General features: G+C 41.1%; 1 protein-coding gene across 1 annotated transcript in view; it reads right to left on the reverse strand.

Moving 5' to 3' along the window:
- Window positions 1-5,791, reverse strand: part of plcl5 (phospholipase C like 5) — a 227,926-nt gene extending 222,135 nt beyond the window's left edge. Inside the window, exon 1 of the mRNA XM_043674966.1 lies at window positions 4,629-5,791. Coding sequence (XP_043530901.1) covers window positions 4,629-4,832 — 204 coding nt within the window. The 5' untranslated portion in view covers window positions 4,833-5,791. The remainder of the gene's footprint in view (window positions 1-4,628) is intronic.
- Window positions 5,792-12,745: the final 6,954 nt, after the last annotated feature.

The following is a 12,745-nucleotide window of genomic DNA, read 5'->3' on the forward strand; positions in this document are numbered from 1 at the left end:
AAAACTAAGGAAATGACTGAGGTGTCAGTGGGGGAGCACATTTGGGCCAGTGATCATAATTCCATTAGTTTTAAAATAATTCCGGGAAAGAATAGACCTGATCTAAAAGTTCTAAATTGGAGTAAGGCCAATTTTGACAGTATTAGGCAAGAACTTTCAAAAGTTAATTGGGAGGGATTATTTGCAGGTAAAGGGACAACGGGTGGAAAATGGGAGGCCTTTAAAAATGATATAATGGGAGTTCAGAGGCAGTATGTTCCGGTTAGTGTGAAGGGCAAGGCTGGTAAATGTAGGGAATACTGGCTGACCAGAAGAATTGAGGATCCGGTCAAGAAAAAGGAGGCATAAGTCAAGTATAGCAGTTGGGATCAAGTGAATCTCTAGAGAACTATAACGAAAGTAGGAGTATACTTCAGAGGGAAATCAGGAGGGCATAAATTGTAAATAAGATGTCTTTGTCAAATAGGGTTAAGAAGACCCCAAAGAGATTCTACAAATACAAAATAAAAGAATAACTAGGGAGAGAATAGGGCCACTTAAAGATCAATGAGGCCATCTATGTGTGGAACTACAGAAGATGGTGAGATACTAAACAAGTACTTTGTGTGAATATTTGCTCTGGAGAAGGATATGGAATCTCGGGAACTTGGGGAAATAAATAGCACATCTTGAAAAATGCCCACATTACAGAAAAGGAGGTGCTGGATGTCTCAAACGCACAAAGGTGAATAAATTCTCAGGACCTGATCAAGTGTTTCTCAGAACTTTATGGGCAGCTGAGGAAGACATTGCTGGGCCCCTTGCTAAGATAGGCGCAGCAGGTCAGGCAGCATCCAAGGAGCAGGAGAATCGATGTTTTGGGAATGAGCCCTTCTTCAGGAATTTAGATTCCTGAAGATGGGCTCATGTCCGAAACATCGATTCTCCTGCTCCTTGGCTGCTGCCTGATCTGCTGCGCATTTCCAGCAACATGATTTCAGCTCTGATCTCCAGCATCTGCAGTCCTCACTTTCTCCCTTGCTAAGATATAACTGTCACTGATTACCACAGGTGAGGTGCAGGAAGACTGGAGGTTAGCTAATGTGGTGCCATTATTTTTAAAAAATGTGGTAGGGAACAATAGACCAGTGAGGCTGACATCAGTGGTGGGTAAGTTGTTGGAGGGAATTTTGAGGGACAGATTTTACATACACTTGGAAAGGCAATGACTGATTAGGGAGAGTCAAAATGGCTTTGTGTGTCAGAAATCATGGTCTCTAAGTTGATTGAGTTTTTTGGAGAAGTGACAAAGAAGGCAGAACAGTAGATGTTGTCTGTATGAACTTCAGCAAGATATTCGACAAGGTTTCACATGGTGACTGGTTAGCAAGGTTAGACCACATGAAATCAAGGGGGAGCCAGCCAGCTGGATATGAAATTGGCTTGAAGGTGAGAAACAAAGGATGGTAGTAGAGAGTAGCTTTTTGGACTGGAGGCCTGCGGCCAATGGTGTGCTGCAAGGATCAGATTTGGATCCAAATATAGGAGGCATGGATAGTAAGTTTGCAGATGACACTAAAATTGCTGGTGTAGTGGAAAGTGAAGAAGGTTATCTCAGAATAAAACGTGACCTTGATTAGATGGGCCATTGGGCTGAGGACTAGCAGATGGAGGATACTTTAGATAAATGTGAGGGATTGCATTTTGATAAGGCAAATCAGAGCAGGACTTATGGAGTTAATGGTAGGATCCTAGGAAGTATCGCTGAACAAAGGTATCTCGAAATACAAGTGCATACTTCCATGAAAGTCAAACTGATGGATGGTGAAGAAAGAGTTTGGTACGCTTGCCTTTATTGGTCAGTTCATTGAGTCTTGAAGTTGGGAAACTATGTTATGGCTTTACAAGATATTGGTTAGGCCACTTTTAGAAAGCTGCATTCAAGTTTGGTCTCCCTTCTAAAGGAAAGGTGTTGTGAAACATGAAAGAGTTCAGAAAAAAATATACATAGATGTTGCCAGGGTTGGAGGGTTTGAGCTATAGAGAGAGGTTGAATAGGCTGGGGCTTGTTTCCCTGCAGCGGAGGAGGATGGGGGTGATCTTATACAGGTTTATAAATTCATGAGGGGCATGGATAAAGTGAATAGCTAAGGTCCTTTTTCCTGGGGCAATGGTGTCCAAACCTAGAGGGAATAGGTTTAAGGTGAGAGGGGAAAGAATTCAAAGGGACTTAAGGGGCAACGTTTTCATGCAGAGGGTGCCAGAGGGAGTGATGGAGGCTGGTACTTTTACAACATTTAAAAGGCATCTGGATGTGTATATGAATAGGAAGGGTTTAGAGGGATATGGGCCAAGTGTTCGCAAATGGAACTAGATCGGTTTAGGATATCTAATCGGCATGAACAAAGGGTCTGTTTCCATGTTGTATAACTATGACTATGACTAATTACTAAGCATTATAGAAAATGGCTCAGTGTACAAGTAAAAATGAAGTCTATGCTCAAGGTTAGAAGCAATGCAGAAGTGGTACATACATATTTCAATCAGATAGGTTGTAATTAATTGCTTCCAGTCACTTACTATACTAACAGCATATGCTAGTTTAACTGCTTAAAATACCTGTACTGGTATAATATGCTGATGTCAATTGCTTTGCAAAGATTCTCACCACTCCATGAGAAAAAATGCATAAGAATTTTCAGTAATGGCCATCTCATCGCCATAGAGCATGAAAGATGAATGGACGAAGACAAGGCTGTGATTACAGAGCAGAGAAAAAAACTGACCACATGAGAGAACATATCTTCATATCCTAAAATACAGAGTCTGGGAATTCCCTACAATTCACATAAATTTAAGACTCAGTTGCAAAAAATAAAAATGCTTGCCATTTATGACATGGTTAAATCCTTCGAATAGTTTTTTCAAACGTAGTGAGATTGGAGAAACACAGTGCATTTGAATTCAGAATCCAAAACTCACATTCCAGCTCATCACCCTGCTGATTGAACTTGGCAATGCAGAAGATATGTCTAATGGAGCAAGTTAGTCTGCTGATAATGATGTGACAATTTGTAGTAAATGATTACAGTGTGAAAAGGCTCTTATCAAAGGGCTCGACCTACATTATTGGAAGAGCAGAGTGAGAGGAAGGGATGAGTCCCGCAGTAAGTTTTTTTTTGACAGGCAGTCACATATTTTGGCATAACTTGCAAATTCATACCACCCCTCAGGCAGACAAAGTATCATCTTAAAATACAACTTCACAGAGTCATAGAGGTGTACAGCATGGAAACAGACCTTTTGGTCTAACTTGTTTATGTTGGCCAGAGATCCTAAATTAATTCAGTCCTACTTGCCAGCACTTGGCCCATATCCCTCTAAACCCTTCCTATTCACATACCCATCCAGATGCCTTTTAAATGTTGCAATTGTACCAGCCTCCACCACTTCCTCGGGCAGCTCATTCCACACAGGTAGCACCCTCTGCATAAAAAGGTTGTCCTTTAGGTCCCTTTTATATCTTTCCCCTCTCACCTTAAACTTATGCCCTCTAGTTTTGGACCTCCAACTCAGGGAAAACATCTTGTCCAGTAACCCTATCCATGCCCCTCATGATTTTATAAACTTCTTGAAGGTCACCACTCAGCTTCCAACACTCCAGGGAAAACAGCCCCAGCCTATTTAGACTCTCCATTGATCAAAACCTCCAACCCTGGCAACATCCCTGTAAAGCCTTTCAAGTTTCACAACATCCTGCCTGCAGCAGGGGTGCCAGAACTGAACGCAGTATTCAATGTCCCGTCCAGCCACAACGTGACCTCCCAACTGGTACATTCAACGCATTGACCAATAATGGCACTGACCAATACCATGGCCCCTTGTGTTTGGTCCCAGAGTTGTTTACCTTTCAACTGAAACACATGTTTAATCAATTCACGGTTAGCACTCAGGAAACAATACTTTGATGAAAGATACAGTCAGGGCAATGCATTTCCCTGCAACTCGAAGAACTGTTCACCGTTTCAGAATAAAGAGCGTTAGGAGAGATGGTTTTAAACCCCTTAGATTCCCAGTCAGGCCAATGAGTCCCTGTCACCGGCACCAATTTCGATCCAATTGCTACTAATAGGATCATCTTTGGGTGACACTATTTTTTTTCTCTCTCTCTTTAGTTCAAATGAGTTGCTCTCGAGAATAAACTGATTCTCGTTCAACATATATGTCACACAGCAAAATAACGGCACTCCCTACGGAGCGCACAACTGACAGGGATGAACAAGCCCCCTGCACTCTTGAAGCCATCATTGTAGTTGATGGGATGTTCAAATCTGCTCATCGCTCGCTGTAAGACAACACTTCCAAGGACGGTGTTACTGGGTGTCTCCCCAACCTACACACTTTGCGTGGATTAAACAGATTCCCCCTCATCCCCGTATTCTGGGAGGATACAAATACTCCTCTCCATTCACGTTGCACATCCACACAGGGTTTATTTGGATAGCATTACTTGCAAAAAATAAAACAATCGTCTTCGGGGGAGGTGTAAATATTTGTGAACACCGAGGAAGTAATTGTGGAAATCATAACAGCAGCCGCTGAGCTGATGCAAAGTCAGTGAATGTGGGTTGGAATTGGATTTCCCTTACCTTGATGAGACTGCTCCGGGGAGTTGCTAACTGCTTCGCCTCCGCAGTCCCACGGCTGCCGGCCGCTGCCTCGGACCCCGGACCTTCCCCGTTCCCATTCGAGACGCGCTGCGTTCCTTGGGGGTGTCCAGACGAGTTGGGCAGGGGAAGCTGCGGAGCGGGCAGCCCGACTTCAGCACCGTCTCCCTGTCCATCCGCCATCATCGGAGAAGCATTCCCCCCGTGTCCTCCTCCTTCCCACCCACCTTCCCTCCCGCTGCTCTAGCGCGGCCAGAGACAGAGCACGCACAACACACACACACACACTCCCCAAGCTCGGCGCCACTCACTCAGACCCTGAGCTAAACACCGGCTCCTGCAAACAGCCCAGACCAGTGCAATTACTTCCTGTCAAATTAACGGATATAATCCGTCACCACACCAGCCTTGGTTGTGTGTTACTTCCTCGTTTCCAACACGTGTTGTGTTGCAAAGAACGCCTCTCTCCCAGATCACCTCCTGACATGAAGCAACGGGATTTGTTTATATATCTTCACACCCCCCCCCCCCCCCCCCACCTCACGGTTTGGGAACTCAAGTTCCGGCTCGCAACTATAACATTCCTCCAAAGACTCCTGGAAAAGTAGCATTTTCTGCCTCGTGCATATTCCTTGTAGCATCAGATTAAAATGTATAATTTTGCAATGGGTCTTCACGTTGGAGAGGGACAAAATTAGATTCTGATGATGGTTTCCAGTAAGAGACTCCTGTTAACATCAGGGACGGTGACAGCTGTGTCTATTTTGGTCCGTTTTGTAATTTTTTGTTAAATAGGAAGTCAGTGCCGTTTCTGGACAAGTTGGATGAATTCTTCCCCCATTACAACCGTGCAGCCCCCCGCAAAAGTCCCAGCGCTCAGTGATGTGCAGAAACAAGAATACATTTGTGTCCCCTTCCACCCGAGAATACGTTTCAGAATTGGCTTCGGGTTTTCAGTCCAATTCGAAACCATTTTCAAACGAGCATTTGCGAAGCAAAACTGACAGACGTGTGTGTGTGTGTCACAAAATGATGCTGCGTCAAAATCCTTTTAAACTCTTCGCAAGTTCATTGCGCAGTTTCAAATCAAAACCGCGTTTCTTCGCGTTAGCAACTGAAGTCCACTTTTAATGGGAACCGATTAAGATGCAGCAGCTTCTTTTCAATAAACTCTGTCGCTATTTGACAAGCGCTGGGTGTGCCTTACAGAGGGAGCGGGGTCGCAACCTTTTACAAAGGGAACCGGATAAAACGCAGCATACCAGATACCACATCTAAACTGGAGTTCTGGTGATGGTCCATTGCATATTCAAAGGAAATACTCCTGCAACAGTCGTAACATCTGCGGAAAATGTATTTGGAATGGCATTTAATGTCTCCTACTGCTACCCATAATGTGTTACTATCAGAGACTATCATAAGCATTCATGCAATTCTTATGAATATAAGTTGTAACGTGATAATGATTGGTACTGACGAAGAAATACAGTTCTTCATGTGATCTTTGACATCCACCAGAGCAGGCCAGTGGAAATGGTCTCATCTGAGAGATGGTATCTTCAACAATGCAACACACCCTTAGTTATACACTGGAGAGTTAGCCCTGAGTTTTGTACTGAAGCCCTGGAGTGGGACTTGAATTCAGAACCTTGTGAATTAAACGTCAGTTGAACCATGGTTAAGACAGTATAGAAATTTGTAAATAGCTCACCCTATAAGTGGCGCCCTCACTCGCGTCTACCACTTCCCAAACTCAAACCAATCTGATGTCTCTAAGTATTTACTAAATCAACCAGTTTGGAATTCAACCACCCAAACTATAATCCACACACCTGTCTGTGTTTCTGCTTAAAAACAAAAGATTCAAATTCTCTAACATTGAGAAGTGCTTTGTCAATCGAGGAGGAATCTCTCAGACTGCTTAACCTCTTTGTTTAAGTCAGTGTTCCCCAAACGTTTTGACTATGCCAATGGAAAAGGCACGCATGAACAGCTGGAGAATGTGTAAAATGTAGAGCGGTAACCAAAAGACCCTCAGCCTAAACTCCTAATGCAGATGCTGCTTGGCTTGCTGAGTATCTCCAGCATTTTCCACTTACATGCAAGAAAATTGCCTGTCAATTTCCCATTCCACAGTTGGACTAAGTGCCCAGATCTCTCTATAGTCACTCCTAAAATGGAGAAATTGGCCACATCCTGGTTTTGCATCCTCTCGCAAGTAGGTTTTCCTGTTTATAAACCCAAGATGGCAGCTGAATGAAACTGCAAAAGGTCCTTTGTGAAAGACTCTGGGCAACACCAGAATTCCTTTCCTCAATTTTTCCCCCAATAATCTCACTCAAAGAAGTAAAGCGTTGATGCAACAAACATCAAATCATCATGCTGGGAAACAAGATGATCAGGTGGGGCATCTTCAACAATATTTTATTTTGCAGATAACCATAATGCACCTGGCCTGGGAAGTGCCTGAATCTGAGAATGGGTAAAAAAGAATTGAGAGTTCCATTATTGGTTTCAACATTTTCAACCTAGGGCACAACTATTCAGACCATACAAGTGACATATTCAAAAACAATGTACATCCCTCTTATCAAGTTACAATATGGATATATCAACACAAGTATTAATGAATAGTTATACTTCACAAATATATTAATTGCTAAATGCTCCATGCAATATGGTAACAATTACATGCACAGGAAGGTCCGAGGTTTATAGTGAACTGTGAAATGTTAACAAGAATACTATTTTTGGCCTCAATTCCCCTAGGCTATGGAGCATGTAGAAACTTTCGATCTCTGCAATATGACCTTTTGCTGAAAACATGTGGATGTGATTATGGGTTGAGAACAAGATCAAGCCCAATTGTGATATCCTCTATATGATGCTAGCCATTTGGCTGAGGTACTATGGAGTAGCTGGCACTGAGAGAAACAAAAGACCATAGCACCTGTCACATTAAGAAGAGAAATGGGGAATTCTGCAGGAGGGAGAAATTCATCTCTAATGAAGACTGATTTAATTCACATTAGGTGTCACTCACTGAGGGGTTTTCTGCTAACCAAAAGCAACATCTCATTGAAGCATTGAAAAAAATATATTGGTTACGTGATACTTTGTCAATTTATATCCCAGACTTTGCATATGTCCATTTTGTACTTTATTCCACATTAACCGAATCCAATAAAAGAGCACTTAGAGCATTTCTGATAAGTGATAGGCAAAGAGTAGCAATTTTCAGTGTCCTCTATATATAAACAATAATGACTTCTCTCCACACATTTGACAGAAACCTAAATACTCAAGTTTTCATTATAATCAAAGTCAAAAATAAACCTTAATTCACTGACCCTTTGCAAGGGATTAATTCTACTGTATTTTTAGACCCTTATGTTGCTAATGTTGAGCCATTTTTTCTATTCAAATTAGCTCTCAAGATTCATTTTCAACTGAACACTAGTCATAGAGTCATAGAGATATACAGCATGGAAACAGACCTTTCGGTCCAACTCATCCATGCTGACCAGATATCCTAAATTAATAATTATATCAAACTCCTGAAATAGCCACATTGATTGGCCCTCCTGCATTGAAGAGAAGTGCCATGGGAGAAAAAAGGGAGGTCATACAATAAACCAGTTCAATCATTCAAGGCATTGCTAGTGATTGCTATCTGAAGACTGGATAATGTTAAGTAAATTACTCTGCTTCTCGTAAAGTTATTATGTTATTATGCCACAATGTTAGAGCAGAAATTTGTTCCCCCATGGCTCTCCAATCATTGTCACTAGCTGAATCCATATTTGTGCCATAACAGTGTTAGTGAAACCTTTAAGGCTCTTGTGGTGTAGTGACAACATGGATGCCTCTAGGCCAGAAGGCTCAGGTTCAAGTTCCACCTGTTCCAGAGCTGAGTCATAACATCTCTGAACAGATTGAATAAACATATTTGTTGGTGATACCTAATAAGGGTCTTGTGGCACAGTTCCTACCTCAGAACTAGAAGGCTTAGGTTTAAGTCACTCCTGCTCGAGAAGCATGTCACAGCATTTCTGAATAACAAACATGTGAATGACACCTAAGGGCACTTGTAGCACAGTAGTAATGTCCCTAGTGTCTCTGGACCAGGAGGCCTGGATTCAAGTCCCAATTGTGCCAGAAATGTATCACATATTTGAACAGCTTTATAAGTGACACTTTGAGGAGGCTCTGGTAGCACAGTGGTAGTGTCCCTGTCTTTGAGCCAGAGGCCTGGGTTCAAGTCACACCTGTTCCAGAGGCATGTCATAATATCCCTAAACAGGTTGATTAGGAAAATACTGGGTAATGACAGCTTTAAACCTGTCAACACCGGAAGAGTTTTTCCACTTACAATGCACACAACTCCTTCCCTGCAAGATATTTCTGGAACTTTGAGAGAATTATCTAAAGGATTAAATGAATGCACTGAACCAGAAAGTTGCTCCTATTCTTGGAATAATCTAAACAGTAGTAAGCTGGCTCCTTTTCTGATGCTGTCACAGCCCTCATAGATTTCACAGTCACTGTAATCAGTAGTTCGTGAGTCACAAACACCTAACTCTGATCCTGCAGCAACCCGTAGAAGAAAATCAGTCCCCTAGTGGATAATTAAATCATGTCTCAGCTCCTTGAAATGTATAGTGTTTCTAAGCCATTAAATAAAAGGTAAATTATACGACAATGTATCCTGGATTCCATGTGTCTCATTTCAGAATTAACTGGCCTTCAATGCAAATCCTTTTGAAAGATAAATTGTATTGTAATCCATCAGTTAGTCACATATATTTTATATCCTTATGACTGGAAATCAGTTAGCAGTACATTAAACCTGCATATAATTGCTAGTAAAAAGCCAGTGGACGATCAACTCAGAGGAGTTCTTACCCTGTGTATTTGGAAAGCTACACCATTTGCCATCTAAGTGCTTCATTATTCGTGTTTCTTTTCATGTGCCTGCATTTTTTGAAAATCTACACATTATGGTTAATTAATATATGATGAAATATGCTGTATATTAAGGCAGTCTGATTAGTGATTCCTGTCTTGAGTGCCAATGCACTTTGGTGTTGAATAATTACAAGCAGTGTTAGGAATATTTCAGCTGGGGAAAATCTATTATTTAACAAGATCATTATTGATCTGTGATCCCTCCTTCCAACTCTTCTTACCTTTGGTAACAAAAATCTAGCAGTCTCAGATTTTAAATTAACAATTGAGTTAGCATCAGTGACCACTTACCAAAGAAAGTTCCAAATATTTACTATCCTTTGCATTTAAAGTTATTACTTAAATTTCAATTCTGAAAGGTCAGGTTCTGATTTTCACACGACGACCCCTAGAACTGGTCTCTCCAATTAGTTGAAATAGTTCTCATGCATTTATTGTGTATTCCTCCTGAATATCTTGAAAACCTAATGCCTGACCTTGGATGAGAGGTTCTGGGGAATAGATAGGGAAAGTGCTAATGGAAGACAGACAGAGGAGAGAAGAATCAGAAGTGCAGTCTTAATTAAAACAGCTTTGAGCAGCCTTTGTGTGAAAAAGAGAGTCAGAGACTGATGGATTTTAGTGGGTCAGGGAAGATGCCTTTGCCATGCCCGGTCCAACCCCCCCCCCCACGTCTCACCATGTCGAAGCGAAATGCTCAGAGTCACAGTATATTCCGGGCCCTGGAGGGAGCGAGAACAATTGCCCATGTGCACAGGGACATGAGTTCTCAGTTTTCTCTGGAACAGCAGTTTCTCAATGAATTATATAGTCATTTTACAGGGAGGAGCATCCAGATAAGGCCACATACGTATTAACTGGGTGACCATTACAATCACCAAGTATCAATAGCAAAAGATTAAGCCATCTGCTGTTACACAATGAATAACTGGCTTCACATAATGAATACTTTTCACCTTGTTAACTAATGTTACATACTGAATGCTACCGCATCTTGTTAAATGACTCTACATAGTGAATGCTTTTCCACCTTGTTAACCCACTACCCTTGCCTCCAGCACCCCATTGTTAACTCTAAGTTCTTATCTGATCTGAGTCATGCTCAGCCGAATCTCTTGTTTCACAAAACTCAGAACTTAACTCTTTCCCTACGTGCTTATACCCTGTACACATTCTCACCTTGAATAAATAGGATCCTGTGTCAACCACAAAGCAACTCTATACATTTTTGGTGTAAGTTATGATTGCATAAATTTCCATATTGTTTTATCTCAACTTGTTTTCCTATCAAAGCAAAACTCATTAACACAAAACGTACATCTTGCAGAGACCCAACTATGGATTCATAAATTTTCCCCATATTAGAGAGATAATTCAAACTTGCTGCATTAAAAACAATTGATTTGTGCTTTTGTAATTAGGATTTACATTTTTAGTGTCATATTTATTTCAATATTCTCCCTCTTCATTTTTTCTGACAAATCCTTTGGCTGTGAAAGATTAGCAGATGCTACAACTGTTTGAAAGTCAATGGGTACCAGCTGATTGCCCATACCTCTTCCCTAATAGGCTTTCTTCATATGAAGTTTGACAGTGAGTGTCAATAGACTATGCAATTCACAGAAGGTATTTGAAACCAATTCTATCAGAATACATGAACCTTTGGACAGGAATCACTGGGTATTAATCAAGAGATGAAACCATGACTGATCTTCCATTCCATTGCTCGCAGGTTTTCAGGCCAATTCTGCTGTATTCCGCATCTGTTACTTTGACTCAACATTGTCCAGTGAGCTTTCTATCGATCACAGTTCATTATCGCACCAAGCAGTGGCTAACCCACTGAGCTGTCAAGAAAAAGCAATTACACTAAAGTAAAGAGTAGAGAATGCTTCCAGGTTTATGAAGAAACAACATAAACACAAATTTGTTCTCCTCATTTCAGCAGTCAGCTTTCAAAATAATCTGATATTGGTCACCTCAACAATACTGTTGCTGCTAGTAATTGTTATTTCCATCATAGATGTCCACAGAACACCAAGATCAGGCTGAAACAAGCAGCCTTCTTATGGGAATTGCTTTAGTGAAGCAAAATCAAAACTGAAATTAAAAACAGTAAAATTACTGTGGAGGCCAATATCAGAAAAGTTTTGCATTTATATAGCACCTAAGGACATGCCACATCACATTGCAGTCAGTGAAGTACTTCTGAAGCACAGGCACTGTTGCAAGATGAGAACTGTAACACTGTACACAAAACAATCTCCCACACCATAATATGATAAAGATGTTTGCATGATGTGTGTGAGATAAGTATTGGCCAGGACTCTTCTATTCTTCTTTGAAATTGTGGGTTTTACAAGAGCTGAAACTGAAAATGGGGCCGTGATTTAACATTTCATCTAAAAGACAGTATTTCAGACTGAGGAACGCAGTTGGTCATTGGAGAATAGCATTGATTTATGTGCTTAAGTCTTTGGAGTGCAGGGTGAACTCACCACCTTGTTGAGTCAAAGGCAAGAGTGGTACCAACTTAGCCATGATTGATTCTAATGTGAGTTACTCTTTCCCATGTAATGTTGTTGATATTTTGTCCTTTGAGCTATTGCAAGTGAGACAGAAATGATATAGTGCCCTCTGCAGGGCACCTAAGACCTGGGTGAACAGGAGAAGGGACTGTGTAAGCATAAAAACATTGAAACTAGGGGCAGGAATTGGCCATTCTACACTCTGAGTCTGCTCCACTATTCAGTACGATCATTGCCAGTCCTCAATCTTAATGCCATTTTCCCACATATTATGTGTAACTCCATCCCAGTTAAATTGAAGGATTCTGAAATAATTAGCACAAACACTGACAAGTCAGTGAAATTTAGTGGTGAATTTAATACAAAATTAATTGTCAAGAAACCAAGTAAAGAATGTGAAGTGAAGATTGGATTAACAGTGAGTACAAAAAATCATCAGAAAAGATTTCTCTAAATTCTCTAAAGGTAAACATGCAGGTTGAGTCCATGATTAAGAAAGCGAATGCAATGTTGTCAATTATCTCAAGAGGGTTGGAATATAAAAGCACTGTTGTGCTACTGAGACTTTATAAAGCTCTGGTTAGGCCCCATTTGGAGTACTGT

This window comes from Chiloscyllium plagiosum, chromosome 33 (genome assembly GCF_004010195.1).
Source record: "Chiloscyllium plagiosum isolate BGI_BamShark_2017 chromosome 33, ASM401019v2, whole genome shotgun sequence".
NCBI lineage: Eukaryota > Metazoa > Chordata > Chondrichthyes > Orectolobiformes > Hemiscylliidae > Chiloscyllium > Chiloscyllium plagiosum.